This window comes from Magallana gigas, chromosome 2, assembly GCF_963853765.1.
Source record: "Magallana gigas chromosome 2, xbMagGiga1.1, whole genome shotgun sequence".
Classification (NCBI taxonomy): domain Eukaryota; kingdom Metazoa; phylum Mollusca; class Bivalvia; order Ostreida; family Ostreidae; genus Magallana; species Magallana gigas.
Genome location: NC_088854.1, coordinates 29432521 through 29457808, shown reverse-complemented (window position 1 = coordinate 29457808; position 25288 = coordinate 29432521). Strand labels below are relative to the sequence as shown.

Below are 25288 nucleotides of genomic sequence, written 5' to 3'. Positions count from 1 at the left end.
ATGCGAATTTGGTAATTGACACGGGTACAACGGTACAAAATTGAAAAAGAAATAACATTTTCCAAAGTTATGAGTATCCCCGCAGGTATCACTGTTTCGTCTCCTATAATTGGTGGTGTCGTCGAATTGTTTTCAGCCATTTTTTTTGCGGAAATAATATGGCCAAAGATAAATTATTTCATGGTTTAGAGAAAAACCCCAAACCTTTCTTGTCCATAAATATAACATATATGCTCGATTTTTTGTTCTGAAAAGAAATGATAGAAAAAAATAGCTATAGCATAAATCACCTGTAGTGAGGTGTTACATTATATTCTTCAAATATGAAAGTCGACCTAATCACTTCTTGTTACCTGTCGATGTGAAGTACTAATTTCCTCTCCTTGTTATATATTGGTTTAAATCGGATACCACAATATTCAATTTCACCCAATGACGGTAATCGTATTTTGTAGAAGGTTCGAAGAACTCATCAACACTTGAAAAATAAGAAATTGTTTTGTGTGTTCGAAATAATACAACACCATGAAGTCCTTAACTGCCTCACGTTAACAGGTCGAACTAAATCATTTTGTTTTATTTCACATAGTGTCACATTAATTTGATACTAATGGTTTATAGGTGTTATAATGTAATTTTCTATGATATGAATGCAAGTTATTAACGCTAGGAACAAATGGACATTGCGAAAATTCTGCAAATAATCGATTGAACGCTGGTCAGTAATTTAGGCCTTTATAAGCTGTGTGTTTAACCATAACCAACGACTAGTATACCGTTGGGGGAGCTTGTTTATACTCCCCTTGTTTATATATAGATCATCTCATAAATATTTATATGTGACCTGTAAACTATTAGACACCATTTACAAATGACATAATACAGTCTTTATAGATGAGGATTTAAGGTATATTTGGTTTGAATTTTTTAATTGAAAAATTAATTGACATTTAAAACTGTCTCGTGATTCTGTAAGTAAAAAAGGAAAGCAACCCCTTGTGTATTTGAATCTAATCTTATCTGCAAAGAGTACGTTTAGTTATAGATGTATGTTTAGGTGGATTGAAAGAAAGAAAATCACAATCATACGAAGGTGTCATACACTTTGTAAAAGCGTGGAAATCGAGAAGGATGCAAAGTTTAAGTATGATGAAGAAGTGAATCCTATGAATTTCCGGTTTTAGTTTCATCATAAGTATTGATTTTTAAAAGTATTGTACAAGTACATGTATTGTTTAGTGGCTTTAGTACAAATCTATAGATCATTAATTTAAAAATGAGAGAAAAATCATAACCAAATGAATGACCTTGTGGAAAATTACCTGACAGAAAAGGGGGAGGGGGTGTTGTGTTACTTAAGCACTCATTTCTACGGTTTTGACATCTACGACTAAAATTTTAAGATGACTTGCATAATCTACTTTGATTGAGTATGTAACATTTTGTAACTGTTATATAGTGTCTCTTTGGTACACTTCAATTTTATCAAATGATTGCAAATTAAAACCTCCAACTTTAAAAACTATAACCAACCATAAAGATGATCAAAAGACTAAAACTATGAAAAACTATGTTTTTGTAATTAAAATATATAAGTAATGATTAATCTTTAATAAAATTGTTATGAAAACAATATAATTTTTGAACAGTTTCCAAAAATGTGCAGTTTTATGAATTTTTGGAATGTATATTTTGCATTTTCTGTTGACAGCAAATAACACTTTTTAAATCAATGACCATCATTCGATTTTCTTAAATCATAGCGTAACGTAATTATATCATGCACTCCGATGCATGATTTAATAAATTATGAAATCATGCATTTAATATAGTGTTAAAGTTACTCTGTTGATTATTTGGATCATATGAACTAAAGCTCACTGTAGGAAATCAAACACGCCAATGTTAATGTATGTTGGCATTTTAAGTAAGTCTATAAGTTGTTTAACTGTTTAGATTAAAAGAAAGTTTGGTTAAACACAAATATATAAAGCGCTGGGTCTACCTTAATACAATTGATATACAATGTAGGAAGCATATACGAGGAATTCAGGGCATATGACGCGAATTTTTATTTTCATTATATAACCATCATTTTTTCCTTTCTTGATATTCTTAGTTTTACAGTGATCCGATTTTCGAATTTTCACATTGCTGATTTTCTAATTTTTATCACCACTCTCTGAAACTGAAGACTTTGTACACATTAAATAAACTTGTATTGCAGCGTGTTTAAAAATAGCTTTGGTAAATATGTAAAGGCCATCAAATTGATCTTTAAAAGATGGTTTGCAATACAATATTTCAATGGACAATAGTACGTATATATAATAAATTTGTCATTGTAACAGAAATTTTATCCAAAGGGTCGAACCACGTCGAGTTGCCAGGCGCGGATTATGAAATAAAATGAGACGTGAAGCGCCTTGCAACTGGACGTGGTCAGACCCTTTGGATCAAGTGACTGTAACAGTTATTATAATATATATTATTGTAAGGATCACCATCAACGTTTTATTTCAGTTAATGTGCCACCACCATGGTTTCGTTAGCAGTCCGTTTACAACAATGAACATATTTTGCCTTTACAGATGACGATTTTTTCACAGAAATTACTGAGGCATCAGGGAATAAATCAGATGTTTTAAGTTTTATAATCTTATAAAGAGTAGACTTCCTAAACAGTTTGATCGTTAGGATAGAAGGATCATGTCAGTTTCTACCGATATATTTTGTAATTTAACACAGTTCCAAATATTTCGATTACGATTTGTTCTAGTACCATTTTATTAGTTTAAGAACTTTCGTGTTTAAATTGACATGTTGTCGTGATCGATAATATTATAACGTTGATAAATTTCAAATGTTAGCCTTTAGTCAGGTTCATTAAAATTTTACATTTATAACTATAGATGCTTTGGTCTGATATGGTCAGTTATGTAGTTTCCTTTTATATTTCTGGTAGAATTATGAAAAAATTCTAGCAGCATTTTTTGACAGAGAATAAACTCATATATGTCAATCCTATTTATTCATAAGATATGCGTGTAAGAAATGAACAGATTGAAAAATTATGAATTTGTACAATGGAAATATTTCAATGATTCATACTGATGGAGTCAATCGTAAATGCATTGAATTTCACTTTAATATCAATTTATTAAGTAAACGTTCTACAAAAATGATTTCCCCCCTGTGCTTGTTAATTTGCGTCAATAGATCTGATTTCTGATCATTGTAATTAACTGCATGCTTAGCAGATTATTTCATATTGGATTCCATCTATATCCTCTATATCAGCCATGGTAAAATAGCACTGTTGAACACGGTACGGTTGCTGTGCCAATGGACGTGCTGCACACCAGGAATAACATATATCTTGATCTTCCCTTCACTGAACAATGTCTTTAAACCAAACGAATCTTCCAAAAAGTACTGAAAAGAAACGAGAAATATTTACAAAGCATAATAGAAATAAGTTTACAAAGTTAATGTTAACGATAGAGTTTAATTATTTTAACGTGAAGTTTAGTGTAGTACTTACCCGCTGTTGTTCGAACTCAACAACTTTCTCGTTGGTGTCATAAAAGGCAAAATGGCTAAAAAATATTAAAAGATAACTAGAATCTTGTTGCTATAGCAACAAAAAGGTCTTTCGTTCCTCATGTATTAATCTGTACAAAAGATCCATTTCTCTTGTAAACAGAAAATTGATATAATATATACTGTAAAGGAATTCCCATGAAATAAACAAAACAAAAAGAAAAAATCTCATTTTTTAATTTGAGTACTTTCTGTGACGACCGGAAGTTACGCCGTATCATACAGAACAAAGTAAGCATATCTTCATAAATTGTTTTATTTTTCCTCAAAGTTGGATGTTCAAGTGTTTTTTAGTTACAAGATCTCGTAGAGAAAAGGTTTTGTCTCGGGACCAGAAATGAACAAACGGAAGTGATTAAAGAAATTTAAGTAGATATTTTTGTACATAAGTTTTGTATCTTGATCTCTTACAGTTTTTGAGATCTCCTGGGTCGTCACCGGAAGCACTTCAATTTCTTTTAACGTATCATACAGAACATAGTAAATAAATTCATAAATTGTTTTGTTTTTCCTCTAAGTTTAGACAATCAAGATTTTGTTAGTTATGAGATCTCGTAGAGAAAGGTTTTGTCTCGGGACCGGAAACGGACAAACGGAAGTGATTAAAGAAATTTAAAGGATATATTTTTGTACATTTACTTACGGTACGTTACTGTTTATCACACTGAGTAAAATGTTTTAAAAAATACAAACTTTTAAAAAACTTCTTTTGATTGAACGCTTCGAATGAGAACCGGAAGTGACGGACGACCAAATAAAAACCCGTTTAACACATGTTTAATCAAATGTCTATCATCCATATAAGTTTTGTATCTTGATCACTTACAGTTTCTGAGATCTTGCGGGTACAAAATGTGTTTTAAAAAAGCTTCTTGAGATAATCAAAATATCTCACCGGAAGAAGATTGTTTTTCTGTAAGGATTTATACTATCATATTCATTCTATGTAAAATAAATTATATATGTAAATAAAATACATTTTAAAGTACTTCCGGTGACGGTAACGGCGAACAAAACAAAATAGTTTAAACACATCTATAACTATAGGTCAATTATCCCACAAAGTCTGGATGTTCAAGTATTTGCCGTTTTTGAGATCTCGAGGGAACAAGGTTTTTTGACCCGGGACAGGAAACGGACGACCGGGACTGATTTCTAAAAAAAATGACAAAAAATAAAACGCCTCGAAATCTATCAAGACATTTCTGAGAAATTCTGCCGACAAGAAAAGGAGAAAAAAAATGATAATCAGAAAGAAAGAAACAAAAAACACCACAAACACTATAAGGTCTTCCGTTGGAAACGGAAGACCTTAATAAAAAAAACATTACAATCACTCTAAGGTCTTCCGTTAGAAACGGAAGACCTAAAAAATATTGATCAAACTTTTGAAGCAATTTTAAATGTGAACCATGAATATGGCAAGACAAAACTGAGAATATTGATCTCAGAAGCTTTTATTATTAATAGTAAAAAAAACAGGACAATTTTAATACCAGTCAACCTATCCTTTTATCATAAATGTATAGACAATACAAAGATTATGTAATTTAATCGGGTTCATCGGTAGAGAATAGAAAATAAAAACCTTTTTAACGTTGAAGATAATCAGGAAAGATTTTGATAAATGTTATTCTTATACAATTTGTGGAGCCAAGTAATGGTTTGAAGTCATTTTCTCCAGATTTCTAAAGTAAATCTTTTTCAAAAAGCTTTGTTCAAAAGGTTTTGTCGCATGGAAATAAAACCTTTTGTATAATCAAAGACACCGAGACTAACGTCCGCTCGTTTAAGATCAAGATCAAGTAAATGAGAGGTGCCTACAGATTTATAAGATTTAAAATATAAATTCTTTCAATGATGCTTCATGACAATAGCTTTGTTTGATAGGGTGTACTGGGGCTGAAGTTTCGGTAAACACAATAAAAAATCATGTTTTAAAACGTCATTTTCAATGAAATATGAAGGAAATAAAGAACAAATTTCAGAGTTTTGTCCATTTTTGACTGATAAAATATATCTAGAATGCCTACTGTCTCCCCAAAAACGTAATTAAACAAGCTATTGAACACCTCTTTAAAATGATGTCAAATTGAATATAGGTATCGGGATTACTTTTCCAATGATTTAACATAGAATGTCAAGAATTGTTCAATTTTCTACATAATTCCTTTAAAGCCGTAAAGTACAGAAGAAAGATAGATTCTTCAAATCAATTAGGACGTCATAATGGTTCTAGCTCCAAAAAGACTCTTTGGAATAATTTACTAGATCTTGACCTTGAGGACTTTGTTTACTCAGGGTTTGAGTTCTCAATTCCGGATTGTTAAAACTTCAATGTCATGAGTAAAATTTGTTTTAAATACAAAAAGTATTTATGAAATGAATTATTGACATAACATTCGTTATTCAACTATATTATGGAATTAGGCTCAAACAAAGTTTGACTTTTAGCAAAACAGAGGAAATTCGGACTATATTTTTCAGATTTTGTTTTTCACTGAAATAGTTTTGGTTGTACTATGATATTTAGAGTTAAGATTTTGTTTGTGTGTCAACATAATTTTGCATATTTTCTGTTGTTTTTTCTCCTCGCTTTTTCGTTTAGATAATTGTATGGCACACACTACAAAAATATTGAAAAATTATATAAAATTATAAAAGGCACCATATCTCAAAATTTTGATCATTGACCTCACATAAATTTATGCCAGCAGAGAAAAGTCAATATACTTAGTTTAATACTATAAATGTTTTAGCATTATCATTATTCAGTTTTTTTGTTATATTGAATCAAAAATGGGTAGGGATTTAAAAACTGATAGAGGAAATTCGGATTGAATATCATAAAAAATTGTGAAAGAAAACTTATTGCTTTGTATCTATTTCATGTCAATACCATTCATAAACTGTATTTCATTTGTTAGAGAGTTTAGCAATTTCCATTATTTTCATGATAAAGAATATCTCAATCATAGTTTGAAAATTTTAGGAATTTTTCTTAAATTTTCAAAAATTATTCAATGGCCAATAACTAAAAAAGTAGGTCATTGACATACTTTTTTGAAAGTGAAGAATAACAATACCATGTAAGGTCTATAACACACATTAGTTGAATTTTCATTGTCATCAGTGGATTTTTTTTTTCATTCTGAGTAAACGTCAATCCTTAAGGTTAGAAAAAGATAAAAGAAATACATTTGTTGAGTAACACACAAGGAAGGAATAGAAAACAAGGAATAGAAAACAAAGCACCTTAAGCTTATTATACTGCAGGTGTTACAAAGCCATACGTACATGTATACATTATTGTCACATCTCAGGTTACCATACACTATTGGAATGTCAAATTTCTTTAACACATATACAATGTACTAGTTAAGTTTTATTTTGATCAGCAGTATCAGTTTCTTCTGTTTATTCCGACGCACAAAAGGTGTCAATCGTCCAACGTGACGCACGTTAAGTTGCATATAATGATTCTCTTACCAATTTACACCTGGGTAAGAGAATCATTAAAAAGCAATTATTGCATGTACTTTTGTCACTAGAACATTAAAATTTGAAGATGGGGGAACAAGATAGCGCAAATGCCCATTTGGTTTTATCGTAAAAAACAATTTCAAATTAATTTTTTTTTCAACCAAAAATACCAGATGATGTTATATTACAAGTTTACAAAAGCACAATTTCTAACTATATTCAGTTTTGAATATTTTAACAAACGATAAGACAAAAAATAAAATTTAAAGTTTTGGTGGTATTGAACCCACAACCTAAAAACCCTAGCTCTATAATGTTACCTAATGTCTGGTGCTCTAACCACTCAGTCATAACAAACTTCAATGTGAAGTGCTAAATGGAACTTCAACCACGAATTTACGGACTTGTAGTATTTCTCTAAAACGTTCAATTGTTGGGACACAAAAAGGCATTTTTTAAGTATAGTGGGTCATCTCTCCACGTTTTTGTTGATTGAAATCGGTTTGATTTCCATTAAACCTTATATAGAATCTGACAAAAGTATGGAGCCCAGACCCACTCTATAGAAGAAAAGGCATCGAAGTTCTAAAAATGTCACTATTTGGAGATTTTGATACGCATACGCCAGATAAAATCAACCTATTTTCAACATCTAACATTTTTGAAGGTTATAAATCGATGTTATGGTAAATAAACATTGTTTTCAATAATTTGAAAGAAATTTTGAGATTTGTTCATATTTTAATTTTATAGTATCATATCTATCCCCATATGGGCAATTTACACTCCTTATTCGCCCATCTTCTTTAGTGCGTATGGAAACCTTTAACAATTGAGCACGCTAGATTTATTTGTCGCACAAAAACTATATATATTCTTATAAAGTAACAATATAAAACCTAACTAATGCTCAAACCAAGTAAGGTTTTCTGGAAAAATTTAAAATCTGACGTTAGGCTACCATCATAGGTGTTTTTTTATAGATAATTTCATTAATAATATGGAAATAATACCTAGATTCCCACGGTGTGATGACGCCATCATCAGGTCCACCAATCAAAACAATCCGACTAAGTCTCAGAAAGTTCTTTTTGTAATCTTGAAAAAGATGTACTTTAAGTTTTATTTTAGATTAAAAAATAATCTTTTGTAACCATTTAACATAGCGACATTTTGATATAGAAATTAAATATAAAAACCATTGATTTGTGGAGTATAGGTGTCGTTGTTTAAGGGAGCTAGGAAATTGGAGTGCTTTTGGTAGTTCTCCAGATGATGAGGATCTGAAATATGAAAATAAAAATTACAAAGCAAGCGTGTAAACGAAAAAGTAACATCGAATTTTTTTTCCGTTGAACATCTTTATCTCTCGAAGGTTCACTAAGCATAATTCAAAACGAGATCATCTCATTAATATCAATGGAATATAATTTCTGTTATTATATTTCAAGATATTTCTTTTAAATTCACTGTACATGACTATTGTATGCTTCAGTTAATGTATGTTATAATACATGTAATATGGGATGATAAGTATGGTATTCACTTGGTGTGTTATTGATGTTCAATGTTTTCCAAGATATACTTTGTATCGTGATATAAATATTACTGTTAGCTTTTGCGTTGGCAAACTTCCCAAAAATGTACATCTTGTAACCTCTAGTTGTCAATATTCAGGAACTTTTTTTTTATTTCATCATCATTTAACGTTTTTAAAAGAGAAATAAGTTTTCTATCGACAAGTTAGTAATACTATAACAGTGTGACGATATTATTATGAGGTGATAATTTTGGTCGGGGCGTGATCAAATCCAATAAAGCCCGAAGGGCTTAATGGTCGATTTGATCACGCCCGACCGAAATTATCACCTAATAGTATTCAAAGAATGACTCCTTATTACTTATATTTATATAATTTTAAGCCATCGTACGGATAAATATTTAAATATGAATAAGCAAACCCCGCTGGCGCCTCAATTTGGCGTCATTTGAAGTTATGTGTTATATAGTACAAAATTGATACGTAGTGTAATCACAGGCAAAGACACTGGAAAATGTAAATATTCAGTTATCTCGTTACCTTTCCAATAATTTCCGATTGATATGTCCTGTCCAGCTTTCGTATACAGAACTCTAAAGATTAAATGTTATGATTCAGCAATACAGAAACAGCCATTATATCAATACATGTTTGAAAGGTAAGATGAAAAAAGATGATTTAAATCAATTCTTTTACCTGTAGAGTTCAGATTTGAGGAATTTCGGGAAAAGATGCCTCAGATAACTTGTATCTACAATTTGTGAACCAAACGTTAGAAAATATTGAGTGGTGTGGCAAGACATGTCGAGTTTAGTAAACACATACATTTTTGCATGATTGAGCTTTGAAACTTTACATTATCTATTCTAGAACTCACCGCCATATTGCCCAGCTAGTGGAGAACTGAGAGCTATAAATGTGTCCACGTTATGTTGTGTTGTCGACAAAATGCCCCGACAGATGAGGCCTCCTGAAAATATTGTAGTAAGTAAGCATAGACCATGCACATATATTAAATAGTAAGCATATTTATCGAAGAAAAGAGATAGAATTCAATATAAATGAACATGAAAAAGAGCGAGCGATTATATTTGATTATAATTTGTTTAATGAAATTGATTTATTGAAAAAAAAGTTTCTCTTCTCTACATTTGCGTCATCAATCATCAACTGGGTAATTTATGACGCAACGAAAATGAAGTTTTTCTGTTGAGAGTCATATTACAACAATATTTAACAGATTACTATAGTTAATCATACCCTGAGAGAAACAGATAAGATGGATGCCATTGGTATGGTTACTCATGATGCCTTCCACCTCCTTTTTGATGGCTTCTACTTGTTTCCACATGGGGACGAGACTGCTGAATCGCTGATACAGGGCTATGGAGTAAAAAGGCGTGTCTGGGTGGACCTAAATGACAGAGGGGCAATGTAATCAGATTACAAACGATGCACCCAAAATGTCTTCTCTATTTCCTTGTACATGTTATATAATTGTATTTCGTGTCGGAATTAAAGGAAATAACTCAACGAACACCTTTCCACCTTACAAACAAAAACCACAAGGTACTAAAGATGTACGTATAAAGTTTATGTTTTTTTCTATATTTTTCATACCTATATGAATTATAGATACATTAATGTCTCTGTGTACATGTATAAATAAAACAAGTTTAATATAAGCATTGCCAATTAATTCCTGTTAGAAATTAAAAGTGTGATGATATTCATTTAAATTTTGAATTGAATTGAATACATTTTTGTAATACGTTGTACTAATATTACAGATACTTTTAAGAGACATATCATACATGTATCCCCCCCCCCTCGAAATCCCAAACGACAAACACCAGGAAAATATTGGTGACTATCAAAATTTATTTCATGCATGTACATGTACATTTCTTTTGTTAGAGCATTCTAAAACTTCCGGATGGTTTGTTGAACACGTCTCGATAAACATCGAAGGATAAATGAGTGTTCAAAACAGATGACAAGTTTACATTACGGACGTGGACCTTGAAGATTAATCCGCTCATAAGATTTGGTTTTGATCACGGGGATATTTTTTTAAAATATGGAATTCAATTACATTTGTGTTGATTATAACCACTCTTTCCCTTTCTCCTTCAGATGGGGATATTTTTCTTTATACCGTCGCATACCCTACATAAAAACATATAATAGAAAGTTTTTCATTGGGTTAAAAGAAATAAAAACACAACATGTAGATTGTAAGACAAATAACACTGTACCGGACAATAACGCTGCTGCATTCTATTTATATCCACATGTAATTCATTTTCTCACTTCTCCTTCGCATAAAATTCATTTTCTCTCCCTTCTTCTCATCTTAACAGGTACATGTATTTTATAATTAAACTTACATGCATCTTTGTGAGCCGATTTTAGGCTTATCAGTATTGTGAAGATAAACACAGATTGTACATGTAGTTGAGAATTTTTTCTGTCTCATAAAAATCAAATATTTTCTTCAAACGCATGTCAAGATACTACATGTACATGTATAGTGATGAATAATTGAATTGCGCGTTACATACGAAATACCAGTAAACTTGAATATTTATATAAATAAGAAGGGATCGCGTATGTTGGATGATATCACATGTCGGCAGTAGTTTACCATAAATCACATGTAAATACATAATAACTGATATGTCAACATTCTATTACTCTAAATAACATGTCATGTTATTATATGTTGCAAATTGGCATAACCAATTTCGCTTGGTTACATAATTATTATGAATGATATAGCCTGTGGTGAATTAGGGAAATAAATGTAGCTAGCGTGTGATGGTGGAACACAATTAAGTCATTTTCCTACGTCACATGGTAGAAACGTAAATCCGGAAAATTGCTGTTCAAGTCATCACGTGAGCACATAAAGAGACTTACCTCCGATACCCATTGCTGAATATTTGAACCTTCTTGATAATTTCCCAGAATTCCATGTATGAAAACTATCGCTTTTGGGCCATTTGAAAACTTGAGGTTTGCTGCTGCCAGCAACACAGACAGGATAGAGAATTGCAGAAGAGAAATCAAGAGCATGATGCGACTGTACCCCAGTGTGTCACATGTACATCTAACTCTGAGCCGTAATCTTTTGGGGGAAACTTTGATCGGGTCACTGTGCTCAGATTAGCAATGCGATGGTTGGTAAATAAACATAAATATCTTCTATGAAGGTGTGAAACAAATCAACGATCAGACTGATTGTATCGCTCGTAGTTCCTTATGTAGATAATACTAAATGCAAATATGTACGCGGATAACGTATAAATGCACTTCACGTGCGCGCCAGTGTGGATTATATCATTTTGATGATTACCGGATTTATTATAAAATGTCGCGGATATCTTTTCATGATTCCATTTGTTCACAATTACACGACCTTTATTCTATTAACAATAGAACTGTTAATTGACATGCGTGTTTTGAGCAAGTGTGGGTTAATAAAATTATCCCAACTTTTATTGATCCCCATGTGGTCTTTTTTTCACACCCCCCCCCCCCCTCCCATGTTAGACTCCTAAAAGTCATATGTTAAACATTATATTACATGTATAATGTGTGGATTATTGTAAACTGATGGGCTGTTTTGCCAAAAGATGTCTTTTGAATAAATGAATAAGTATTATGCCATTTGGCATTACATAAATCGAATTACGATTTTGCATAGTAATTTGGCTTATCAACGGATCATTTCAACCTAAATGCGCCTATCTTAATTGAGGGTAAACACAAAATTAATGTTTTTTTCTGCTAGTTGAAATTTATTTTAATATAATTATACATAAAGCAGTATTTCTAATTTAATTATAATTTACTTTATTTATAATACTCAAATTGATTGGGTAACATGTATAGGCTACATAAACCACCCTCTCAAATACAATGTCAAGAAGTGGATTTAATTACCCATACATGTAAAAAAAAATGCACTTCTTGACTATGAGAAATATTAAAAAATATACATAATTACAAGTATTTAAATAGATTGAACAGCAGGCAAAAATAGCCTTAATAGTTTTCTCTATGAGAGAGGATATATACCTGTACAAAATATTTCTAGAGAATATTGTTTTGGATTATAGAATGTTATTATTGATAACAAAATGGAGTACATAAGGGATAATTAAATATTCATATATTTTAACTTTACAAAATATATTAAAACAACGTGTTATTACAACATGATTATGCAATTACGCAAACATTTCATTCACACTCATAGACATACGGACATTCATGACCTCGCCAATTTAAAAAAAGTACAATAATTAAAAAGAGTACAAGTTAATGATAATTATCGCCGTGTGAAATGTTCCCCTTGAACATGACACCTTCTCCCCTGTCAGTGGCGTTGAGTGACTTTGATCTGGACACCCTCTTACATGACTCTCAGATCCGTTAATTGAAGTAACTCTAACATTCCATTATTAAATTATTATTCGCTATTGTGAAAACTGTGTTTTGTTATAAATAATTGATCTATAGAATTGTTGGCCATGATCAATTATTCGGTAGTTGGGATGCGACGGTCAAGGCCCTCATTGTTTTGTGCATGTTATATTATAATAATATAAGTTTTTGGAGTTTTGATAAATTATATATAACAGATACCGGTTTCAGAGGGAGTGGAAATTACAAAAAATATTTCCTGGCAAGCAATGCCTACCCCCCCCCCCCCAAAAAAAAGCTTTCAGGGTAACAGTTTTATTTTTAATCTTGAAATTAACGCATTATATTATATTAAAAATCATTTACTCAGAAACTTACTTATCTACATACAATGTATACATGTACATTATATCTACTTAATAAAATGTACGTGTATCGTTGCATAATAAAATTTTCTCGCCGTTGTATTTGAAAATTCAGGAAGACATGTTATTTCATTTGGAAGCTAGAACCTAACACCATTCATAAAGTTACAATTTTTCCGTTTACTACACTAATTTGATATAGAATAGTAAAAAAGGTAATATAAAATCGCCTCAATATTAAGAAATTGTAAAATCACTGTGGCGTTTATTTCATATAATATTTGTACAATTAATTCAAGTTGTAAATAATATCGTGGACACTTCAACACATTTTCCTAATCAGGAAGGTCTCTAAACTTTAGGCAAATACATTGCTTCGTTTATTATAATAATCAATTAAGGAAGTACAAAAGATATTGGACTGTAAAATGAATGGCTTTTTTTATCCGACATATATCTCCAACAAACTTATACATACTTGAGTGTCAGATAAAAACACTATTGACAGGAGATAAAATCAGCCGAATTGATAATAAAGATAATCGCATTCCCTTATTACATTAATCATATGTAGTAATAATAAAAATGACAATCTGTAAAATGTGTAAGGATACATGCACACTGGTTTATAATAGAAAATCATTCAGCATTAAGATACTCGATTTTCTTATTTCATCTCAAAGGATGTCATATTACTTAATTAATTGTTAATTATTTTTGATTATTATTTGTATATACCCGTAATGTATATTTTGTTCCTGAAAGTACATGATCATCAATACCTACAAGGATTATAACACTCACAGTTAGGCTGTATTTATATAGCAATGTCCTGTTTCACACAAAAAAAACAACAACATGTACTTAGAGAATAGATCATATTTCTAGCATTTGTAGTGTGTATCAGACCGACGTTTGAGACGTATAAGAGGAACTCGAAAGTTGTACGAAAGTTGACCACTTTGAATAGGTTTTAATACAAATCAGAAACTCTGTTAGCATCAAAGCAATACGTGTATCTTACGCAGATGCATTTTATATTAAGAATGTTTAGATAACAGATAAAAAGGAACCACTGTATAAGGACTTCTCGACATTTGTTGACTATACATCAACTTAAGGAAGTTAAACAATCCACTGAAAAAGATTACTCAGGGGTTGAGATGGTAGTTGAATGTTAGATGGGTTTTATTTACATGTAATATGTAATTATGGCACAGATATAATGTAGTACTAATTTTAATATAGCTGTTACATGTACAGATTTAAACTGCAATTACTGTAACGGTTACCTTATAAAATAAAGAAAAAAGAAAGATTAACTGGGGTTTTTTTTTTTGCTGCATTAATTAAACAAATCAAAGTGTTTTCTGTGACTCCTATATTTTCTTAGAAGGATAGTCAATATCTGTATTTTTATAACCTGTATGTGATCGTAGTGTCACTTTGAGACAATTAATCCATAGAAGCTCGCAAGAACATTGACTATAAATCACACTTGATTCTGCAACAAATAAAGATGTTCCCGTAGTATGATAATTAAACGATGTATCACATTCCAAATTACGTGAACAACTTTCTTCTATGAAATGAAATAAATTTTGCTTTTAACGAAAAAAGCAGCTGAGATTCGAAGTGCCTATATTACACACAATTTCGTAATTCATACAAAGTCTAGTATCTCTATAAATTTGTGCTGTGATTATTCCATGGCTTTCAATTAACTATTAAACTAAACAAATTAAACTGCATCAGTTCGCCTCTACTTGAATATGCCAAGCTAACCTGTTTAATGAAGGATTCTAACATGGTCGATTCCTTAGTGCTCCCAAAGATTCCATGCATGAATACAACCGCCTTGTGGGACTGGGCGATAACGTGTCCGAGTACACAAGTCCACAAAATCAAACCGCAAGAAAAGGTCGACCTACTGAATCTATGCATCATTAAAACTGAATCTACTTAGTTTTTAATTCTTCCTTTTGGTCGGCCTTTAAGTACTTTTAATTAAGTACACGTCACAAAACCCGGAAGGTTCTTCTTTATATACAGCCTGTCCGTCTCATTAAAAATGATAGTTTTTAAACACTCGAAAGTTAACAAACTATTTACACAGAACATATTTGTTTACTTTATCATATATAGTTAGTGCCACATGAAATCCAAGACAATTCAATTGTTCTTTGGTCGAAAAGCAGTTAAAAACTAGCCTCTAGATGAAATAAAATTGAAACGCTCGATGAAATATAAACATCTTCATTTATAATATTGCTTGTGTACAAGTTATTCGTATATTACCGTAAATCTGGAAATTTTTACCGTAGATAAATTTTTAGCTAATTTGCGCGTGCTCTGCATTCGCAAAATTTTTTTTCTTAAAAATTAATCAACAACAAAAAAAAGTAATAAAAATTTTGCCGAAGGCTGGTCTCTTCTCCTTACTATATGAACAGGTGTCCGTAAGTAGTGGTCATTTAAAAAAAAAAACTGTTTATATAACCAGGTAATTATACCCCCAAGCTATAATCAGCGTGTGGAGAAGGACTTCACTCAAAATCGTATCTGGTAGCCTCATGTCTATCTTAAGTGTACATGTATACTGATGACACTGCATGCATGCGTGATTTATTCATAGATATATGTACCGGCGTAACGCAGAATGTAGCGTTATTATTTTTACCCCATTCACTGGCGGGACACCAAAATTCAGGAAATACGAAAATTTGTACAGTATTTTGAATTTCTCGCTGAATGCCGCCATTTTCTTCTCATTCTCGCTCGCTTGACACAGGAAAACATCATCACTTGTGTTTGACACGTGACCCTCTGATACTTGTGTGGTGTACACAAACCGTCGCATGTGAAGGTGTGAACTGCTAATTGGGATAATTATCTCGCTATAAATCCGTATCAAGATACCCCTTTAGGTAGTTTTGTTGCATTTGCTGCTGTTATTGTATATATCGGTAATTTGAACAAGATATAAATTGCAGACATCAACTCTCACATGATACTATATGAAGTTGGTAAACATATATACGATACGTGAGAAAATTAGAGGCGGCGGTAATATACGATGTCCGAAGGTTAGCTAACACTGTGCATGTCAGTATGTTGACATTTGATATTTGAGTGCTTTTTATTTTTCGCGCCGATGACAATTCGCAAAAATTTAAACCGTAAAAATTAATCTATAGCTTTATGACTCGAATTCGCAAAAATAAATCGACGTAAAAATTTCCAGATTTACGGTATTTTAAAAGAAATAAAAAATAAACCAACCGAACAACCATCAAGTAATGATTATTTGTGGCATTACATATAGGAAAGCAGCAATATATCAACCGCCAAGCGCGAACAAGTCTTACGTGAGAACAGTAAAGGAAGCTGGTTTTTACTTCCGAGTTTATTGATGTTTTTGATTATATAAAAAAAAATAATTAAAAAACAAAATTAACATACATCATGCATAAAACACCAGCATAAACTTAAAAACATTAAGACTGACTTCGGGTTGACTGCATGGATAATTATTACAACATAATGGTCATTATTTACACTTTCAAGCATACATTGTATTTAGTACAGTTATTGTAAAGCACAACAAGATTGTACAATCACCAGCATAAACCTTCTCACATTGGTAATATGGATGGCACACATGCCTTCACATGCTTTCTGGAGGTCTCCCAATGACGCAGTGAATAATACGACAAAATACTTAATGTAGCATAACATGCTATATGTTCTGGACCCACCCACCCCTCTCCAAAACAAAGAAGCAAATAATAAATAAACCCAAAAAACATTACTCGGACTAGTTTATATATAGATACTTTTATGGCAACGAGTTCTACTTGGGTTTTTAGAAACTTAAGAACGAGGTTATCCTGGGACCAAATGTATACCATTAAACACATACTATTGGTACCTGTAACCTTTATTTTTCAACATAAGGAAATCTAATATTGTCGACATTATGTCTAAGGGATAAAACCTCCATGATGTGTAACAAGGGATATTACATGTATGACTAAGTTGGCCTAATCAATATATGCAAATAATAATTCATTTAGCTTTAAGTTAGCCTGTGTGCGCTAGTTTTTTTTTACCCATGTACTCCATTCAAACATGAAATACGATTGTACATTGTGTGAAAAACATTTTACCACTTGTGTTACTATTTAACTTGGTTCGACCTTCACCTGTGCTCTAATTTTTCCGGGATTAGCGAGTTGGTTTTTTGTCTTTTGGTGTGTTTGTTTGTTTCTTAAAGATGAGACAAGTAAGAAAATTACGAACAGGAAGTCAGAAAATAAAAATAAAAATATTAAAATGTTTTTATTGAATACGATTGAAAATAAGTCTAACAACTGCACGACCAATGCTCATATTTAGCACTATTAGCAGACATTAAAGGAAATCTTTTTTTTTTACAACAATAAAACTATTGGTTTCTGGTCCATCATAAATAAAGATTAAAAACTCTGGTTTTAACAGCATTACCGATATTTCCTCTAACTTTTTCCGTATGTCACAGAAGTACATTTATACAGAGACAATCGATAGGATATGATATGTTTCATAAATCCCAAATATTTACATTTTCAATTTTCTTTGTATGCGATACATGTAAAACAACGAATTAAATTTGTAGATATAGTCCAATAAGTTTCATTAATGGCACAGTATCGTAGTTTGCAATTGGGCGCAGGCGGGTTTTGATTAATTTTACAAAAGGAGAATAACGTCAATATCAACAACAATACTATAGTCGTACAGTTTTTGAAAACAAATATAAGTAAGAAGAATTCATTCTTTGAATATATGAGATGACAGTTGTGGTCGGCGTAATCAAATCTATGTGTCTATGGGCTTTATTGGATTTTATCAAACTAATTCCGACCAAAATTATCGCATGATAATACTCGGAGTGATTCCCTTTCCCTTGAATGGATAGGCTATGTATGATGTTTCCAAAGTTTTTTGATACAAAAGATAGTGTTAGTTTTTTTCTCTGCATTAATCAAATTCTAATTACTTTCAATGACAATGAACATGTAGTAATGTATATAAAGCATTCATGGGAATCTTATGATTTTTTTTTCTGTGAAGATAAAAAACACTACATGAATATTTACAAATCTGAACATCTTATTAAGTGAATATTGTTAAATGTATGACTACAGAAAATTTTTAAAGTTGTCCATCTTTAATAAAAAAAAAAACCCAATGCATTTCATTTAGAAACCAGCATTCCCAGATGGAACGACGTCATGTCCAAATGTTCGGTCTAAGTCATTTTTGAACCTTTGAGCCTTTTGTTTTAGGTTGTCGGGTACTCTTGTTCTTCTTGCAATATAAAACTTCATCTTCCTGTAGTACCCCTCCGCCATTTTAAAACCTCGAGGATTTCTGTTGAATTCGTCGATTTTATTCTGCAGATCTTCATCCATCAGCAGCCAGTAAAGACGGAGAGCCACCCGGGGAATGTTAGGATCGTCGGTTCCATCTGGTCGAAGAGACCGTAGAGTTTCCTTCTCAATCGGACGCAAAAAGTTTAGCTTGGTCTCCATATTATACTTGGTACAAATGGTCTTCAATGCAATATCGTTCATCCTTTTAATAACCCTCTTTGCAGTGTCTCTGATTTGACTATCATCATGCCTTTCGTAGTCGAAGAGACGAGCCTTTGATCTCCAGTTAAGGAAAGAGCTCTCATTATTTTGGTCAAGCTGTTCAGAAAGTTCAGATAATTCCTTTCTTATAAGCTCAGTTTTTAAGCGGCCAACAAGCTCCGATTCGTGAGCAGCATCTTTGAAATGGATTCTTTGAAGAGCCCGGGATTCATCGCCATCTTCTTTGAAATCAGTGAGTCTAGTGTTGCTAGAGCATTTAACTTTTATGTCCCTAATGATTTCTCTGGCAATGGAATCAACTCTGTCTTTCCTTTTTTGTTTTAAGCTTGGATCGATGAAGTAAAAGATTTCTTCTTGAACCCTCTCTTCAAATTTTCTCAATAAATTGTTGTCCTCAAGATACCTCAGGAAGAGAAACATTTGATTAAGATTCGACAAACATTACTCCTATTGAAATGATTCTGTACTTAAATTTTTTTCTCAAAAGTAAAAATATGAACAAATGATTTACATAGATTTAAACTAATCTAAATAATAAAATTGACTCTAAATATTGTTATATGTCATAATAATGATAAATCAAAAGCCTAACGTAAATGTGTACATTATATCGTGTCGGTAGTTTGTATTACATGTACATTGAAATCATAATATAACGAGAACAGTATCATGAGGTGTGATTAAGATTAATAACATAATACTTATTTCAATTGACGATTTTAAACGTTCTAAAATATGGCGTGTAAAATGTATGCAAGGATTACATGTAAGTAGAAATATGCCCTTTTCATAGATGATTATTTACTTTCTTAACAAGTTTTCAATCGATACCTTTTCTGGTTTTCATAAACTTCCGGAATAATGGCCTTGACGTCACCTGCCGCATACAGAATCATTTCGTCTGTCATTGGTCGTTTGGCCCACAAATCACCTGTCACTGTCATCCACTCAGCCTTATACATGATTGAATGCAGTTTGAAAATAATTTTGTAATCTATTAATAATTTTTTTCTTTCAAACTAACATCTAAAAAAAATATCCATTATACCTGTACGTCATCTTTGAGTTCTGTTGAAAATTTTTTTCCTCCATACTGTTCACAAATCGCAGCAAGTTTAAGAAGAGGCGCTAATCTACGTCCTTGGTGCTCTTGTATGACTAAATTGGCCACCTGAAAAACGATTGAAAAGTAAGAAATACATTTACATGACAACTGTGATATAGTTTAATAACTGCATTCAATCAGGAATCTGTATGATGATTGTTTTCTTTAAGTATGTCTTTACAAATGCTTGGTAACCAATTAAAAAGTATAACATTCTTGAGGAAAAAATATTCAAAAGTCATACAGCATGAATTTGTTGAAAACACCTAATTTCATAATGTTATGCAGGTTCACAAACAAAAAGAGATACTGGACGTTGATTAATCTATATAGATGGACTTATTAAGATAAATTCAGCTCAATGCAAACGCCATGTATAAATGATGCATGAAAACTTGAATTTAGAAATTTTATTGGTAAAAGAACCATTCCTAATTTGTGTTCATACATGTACGTCATCATTTGTGGCAACCCCGAATATGATCTGTATATCTTAATAGAACATAATATGACGATATCCACAAATGTTATGTAACTGATATGACGGATGGAGGGGAGAGGAACCATTATTTTCTTTGTCATTTCAATAATATAAAACTTAATTGAAAATGCAAAATTTGGAATGTTCAATTCTAAGCGACCTACAGATATTAAGGAAATTTCATGGCTTTTGTGGCTCAATATGTAATTCTAATTCTAAATGTATATTTGCTGTGAGAAAAGCTGCAAGTTTATCCCCTTATATACCGTGTGCTTTGAACGAAAGCTCTTGTTTTGAAAGACAATGAATTTGCATTATCCAGATTTCACTAAACAATTAAAACATAGTGTTTACCATACAGAAGCAGGCTATGTAAAGTTAGTTCGTGTACAACATGTTGGATTAACGATTTTTGAAACTAATATCATGGTTTGAATACAACAAAACGATTAGTGAGAGGCTACAGAATGCTACTTGTAAATAGTTTTGTTGACTATTTATCATTGTCAAATACCATACACACTATATTTGAAAGCAAGGTATGCCAAAAAAAAACCCCATTAAGATGGTTTAATTTTCGCCGAAAGTCAAAAGCTTTCAATTTTATTTCTACAGGATGGCTAATCAACAGTTGTATAAGTTTGAAAAAAAAATACCTGTGTGTCAAAGACATTCTTAAGAGTTACTTTGAATTGATGGTACAGTGCAGCACTGTCGTTGGAACACGATTGTATTACCTAAATACAAAAATAAATACAAAAAAATAACAGTTATAAAATGTTTCCACACAGAAAAAATTCAAGCGAAGAGACAAACTTGCTAAAAATATTATCCACGTGTGTACTGTCATGCAACACAATTTTAATACGTTTGTGTTAGATTTCTTAAGTCATTGAACGATTTTTTTTATACTTATGCCAAACTCGCTAATGCTAATTAAGTTTCTTTATAGATACCCCCGCTCTAAGGCTATTGGGGTATAATGTCTTACCCTTCTGTCTGTCTGAGTGTCTGCCTGTCAATGGAGGTATCTATTTGCACATTAAAACGAGGATATCACTAGTGAGCATTGACCCACCAGTGTCTTGTTTGTTAAAGCTTTGACATTTTATAAAGTGGTCAGCCCATTTGAATACGAATGAAGTAGACCAAAGGTAATCAGTAAGTGCATGTTAATATTACTGATTAAATTTTGAGAGAAAAAAGCTAAAAGAGTTCTTACTTTGATGATATTTGGTGACTCCAAAAGAGTTCCAAGTCTCCCCCGACTTAGCAGGTCTTTGTTTCGAAGTATGTCGAACAAATAAACCTCTCCTGAATAATTGCCGACCTGTACCAAAGTCAAGGGACCATTTACTCCAAGTGAGACCCCCTCACAGTCTACGGCCAAAACCCGCTCACGTTCCAACACATCAACCACCTGTTTACATCGGCCAACATCTTCTATTACCTCTGGTAACTGTCTTGCCATATTCTTTCTAAGATAGATTGAGCAACATTCTTTAAGATATGACGTGAAGGAAAAGTTACTATATTTTTACTATATGCAAGCTAACATCCATTCAGGTGGATCAAACTGGAACTTTAGTAACAATATACAAACTTAAGACGTTTTGAAACAGTTTTTTTGTTATTTTTGTTGCGATGCAAATTGTAGAAAATAGTGTGCTATCATTTAGTGTTGAGGTGATATTAAATGAAATCAAGGGTTTAGCATCCTTTCATTCTGATTTGGGTACATAGGTACAGTGTTCTTTCAACAACCTGGCGGGTTTTATCACAGAACTTCGATAATACTATCGTTACTATGATTGTACATGTAAGTTAACGAGTTTAGAGGGTTGATCTAAAATGCAATCGAATTTTGACGTGTATTTAGTAAATTCAATTGCCCTATCATTGCAATACTTTTTAAATGGTTTACTTGAGGAGATTAAAATGTTTTACATGTATATGTTGGCAAAGATATTACAGATTAATCAGGTTTTTTCTAATCTATTCTGATCTCCTTGATAAAATATACATTGCTATAATCTATGTTTTATCATCAATCCAAGCAATAAGTCGCCACGTTGGCTAAGATGCAAATATGTAAATGTGGTTACCCACGTCTTGTTGAAAATATTAACAAGATATCTGTGAGCCAATGCTCACTAGTGATACCCCCGCTCTGATGTGAATGTGCAAAATATGCAAAGTCGACATTTAACAGAAAGCTGGCATCCGATTGGTACAGAAATATATCCCACGATATGGCATGCCTTAACAAACACTGTGTAAAAATTTCAAGCATCTGCGATAAATAGCTGCTGAGAAATCTTTGACGAAAATTTGTTTGAAAATTTTGGCTAAAAATAAACAAAGTCATTATTTAACAGGAAGTTGACGTCCGATTCATACAAAAATATATTCCACAATATGGCATGCCAAAACAAATAGTGTGTTTAAATTTCAAGCATCTGCGATAAATAGTTGCTGAGAAATCTTTGACGAAAATTTGTTTGAAATTTATGATTAAAAAATAAGCAAAGTCGTCAATTAACAGGAAGTTGACGTCCAATTGGTACAAAAATATATCCCACGATATGGCATGCCATAACAAACACTCGGTAAAAATTTCAAGCATCTGCGATAAGTAGTTGCTTAGATAAATGCGAAAGAAATTTTTGTTACGGACGGACAGACAGACAGACAGACGGACAGACAGACAGACCGACACACAAGGGTAAAACAGTATACCCCCTCTCCTTCGGAGCGGGGGTATAATTACATTATACTTTGAGTCTATCAACATGTTATGTTTTGCATACTAGTACACTATCGCATTTAATACTTTATGGACAAAACAAGGAAATGCATCATTCTGTGCATTAAACAGTATGTGCATTAAACAGTATGCCTTGCTTTACACGTCTGTAAGTCAATCGAGTTATTATTTTCACCCTTCCTCTAACATTTATTATTTCCATATCAGGTAACAAGAATGTGCATAGTTACACAACAACAAAAACCTCTATTGCATGCACATGAACTATTTCGAAATTCTATCCGGGAAATATATATTAACTTTGAATGGATTCTTTCTCTTTTGTTGTTGTTATTGAAAGAACAATTAGTAATGCAACAAAATGGAGGCCCAAGGAAGGTAGTAATGCAACTTTTGTCGGAAAAAAACCCTAAAAATTAAAACAAAATATTTGTTTAATTAACTGCTTATTATTTAGACTTCTAACTTTAGGAAAAGTAGAGGGCAGTCATCATAAACAAATGTTAATTCAGTGCTGATGAAATTGATTCACAGTGACATAAAACCAAATCGGTAATACCTTCTTTGATATTCAATAATATTCAGATTACAGAAAGAAAGCTGCATCCATTTATAATTGGTACAAACATACGTGCTAATAATTATTTAATCATACATGAAAAAATTTTAAAATGCGTGTGCAAGTCCGATACAAATTGTAAATTACTAATAATATTATAATATCAGATGAAGTAAAATTTGTCTTGCACATCTAATAGACTTGTACAAATAGAAGTAGCAATTTCTTAAAGCGTGTATGATGAATTATATGACCGTACGTACCTTTTTTATCGACCAAACCTTCTTAATTACGAAATCAGTGTAAATGCGCAATTAAATAACGATCTCCTTGTTACAAAAATCTAAATATAGAACAGGAATTTCCTCAGTTTATTATTTTTTGAAAACGTGTTCTATGTTTAGCACAAAACCAACTTTATTATTCATTAGCAGTCGCTAAACATTGATTAACGTTTGTTCATGCTCTTAAATGTGAAAATGTTTCATTGTTTACAGTAACGTAAATCAATAGTTTCAAAAAACGGAGAAAATTTTTGAATGGCGCTGATTCTGAAGTTTGAATGAACCAATGAAAAATCGGGTTTTCACCTAGGTAGGTTAATTCATATAAACTAAAATCAAAGAAATTATGACGGCTTTGGTGCTTCTCTGTCTCCGTACCCTCTGATTCATGTTTCCGAATTTTCCAAATTTGAAGCTTATATATTAAGATTTGTTAACCTGTCTGTTAATGGTGAAATCCAGAACTTCGAAATCCTATGGCTGAACAATTTGAAACTTGGACCCTTATATATCAATAAAATGCATTTTTGATCTTGACTTGTTCTGAATCTCAACTGAAGGTCACACAACTTTCGAAAAAAAAATCCTTGCCATAACATGAAAATCCTTAAAATTAAGGACTTCAATCTTGTACCACTAATTGAAGACATAAAACGTAACTTAATCCTACCAGAATTTTTTAGTTGACCAATTTTTCGAATTTTCAAGGTCATATTTAAATTTTTTTTTTTTATTTTGGGTTTTAAGCTCAGCACTGCTTGGATAAAGACACCGTCACACAAATATATTAACCATTTGATATCGTTACAGCCGATTGCTCTGCATTGTATTCCTTTCGTGGTCTTTGCATTTATTTCTTATGATATGTGCATATATAATGCAAAGACTTGTTGATTTGAAGCAAGTATTCTCCTGGTTTGAAAAGTGCATAAAAGTTTGTATAGTCTATCGCAAGATATTGTGGAGCACATGGCTCAGTGGTCAGAGTTTTGTGTCAGTCCACCCAGCTAAAATTGAGTACCGGCTTACGC

The 25288-nt window shown here is 31.9% G+C and overlaps 2 protein-coding genes across 5 annotated transcripts; both read right to left on the bottom strand.

Annotated features, from left to right (window-relative positions):
• Nucleotides 1-3014: 3014 nt before the first annotated feature.
• LOC105340049 (lysosomal thioesterase PPT2-A) lies at nt 3015-15395 on the bottom strand. Of its 3 annotated transcripts, XR_004596419.2 has the most exons (10): nt 15208-15395; nt 9887-10040; nt 9504-9596; nt 9323-9377; nt 9167-9219; nt 8286-8369; nt 8100-8184; nt 6690-6771; nt 3545-3599; nt 3374-3435 (listed from the first exon to the last, which is right to left on the bottom strand). XR_004596419.2 is itself a non-coding variant. In XM_011445885.4 (9 exons), exons 1-9 carry the CDS (start codon nt 15367-15369, stop codon nt 3292-3294), a joined length of 885 nt encoding a protein of 294 aa, XP_011444187.3. In that variant the 5' UTR covers nt 15370-15393; the 3' UTR covers nt 3015-3291. The 3 variants fall into 3 exon arrangements, 2 of the variants coding, with proteins under 2 accessions (XP_011444187.3, XP_011444194.3); XM_011445885.4 differs by lacking the exon at nt 6690-6771 and having other exon boundaries at nt 3015-3435; nt 15208-15393; XM_011445892.4 differs by lacking the exons at nt 6690-6771; nt 15208-15395 and adding an exon at nt 11549-11861 and having other exon boundaries at nt 3015-3435.
• A 1262-nt stretch (nt 15396-16657) lies between these two features.
• On the bottom strand, nt 16658-24334 carry LOC105340033 (uncharacterized). 2 transcript variants are annotated; one of them, XM_011445868.3, is made up of 6 exons: nt 24237-24334; nt 21870-22125; nt 21304-21384; nt 20110-20232; nt 19893-20014; nt 16659-19464 (listed from the first exon to the last, which is right to left on the bottom strand). In XM_011445868.3, the coding sequence occupies exons 2-6, from the start codon at nt 22116-22118 to the stop codon at nt 18666-18668; spliced, it is 1374 nt and encodes a 457-aa protein (XP_011444170.2). In that variant the 5' UTR covers nt 22119-22125; nt 24237-24334; the 3' UTR covers nt 16659-18665. The 2 variants fall into 2 exon arrangements, with proteins under 2 accessions (XP_065932103.1, XP_011444170.2); XM_066076031.1 differs by lacking the exon at nt 21304-21384 and having other exon boundaries at nt 16658-19464.
• Between the last annotated feature and the right edge of the window lie 954 nt (nt 24335-25288).

Excerpts from the sequence above, each read along its gene's own strand:
- LOC105340049 (XM_011445885.4), bottom strand. The coding sequence starts at position 15,369 with ATGATGCATAGATTCAGTAGGTCGACCTTTTCTTGCGGTTTGATTTTG. Across the intron at positions 9,597-9,886 it reads TCTTATCTGTTTCTCTCAGG|GAGGCCTCATCTGTCGGGGC; the intron begins GTATGATTAACT and ends CAATATTTTCAG. Across the intron at positions 8,185-8,285 it reads CTATACTCCACAAATCAATG|ATTACAAAAAGAACTTTCTG; the intron begins GTTTTTATATTT and ends ATCTTTTTCAAG.
- LOC105340033 (XM_011445868.3), bottom strand. The coding sequence starts at position 22,118 with ATGGCAAGACAGTTACCAGAGGTAATAGAAGATGTTGGCCGATGTAAA. Across the intron at positions 21,385-21,869 it reads AGTCACCAAATATCATCAAA|GTAATACAATCGTGTTCCAA; the intron begins GTAAGAACTCTT and ends TTTTGTATTTAG. Across the intron at positions 20,015-20,109 it reads AACTCAAAGATGACGTACAG|GCTGAGTGGATGACAGTGAC; the intron begins GTATAATGGATA and ends ATCATGTATAAG.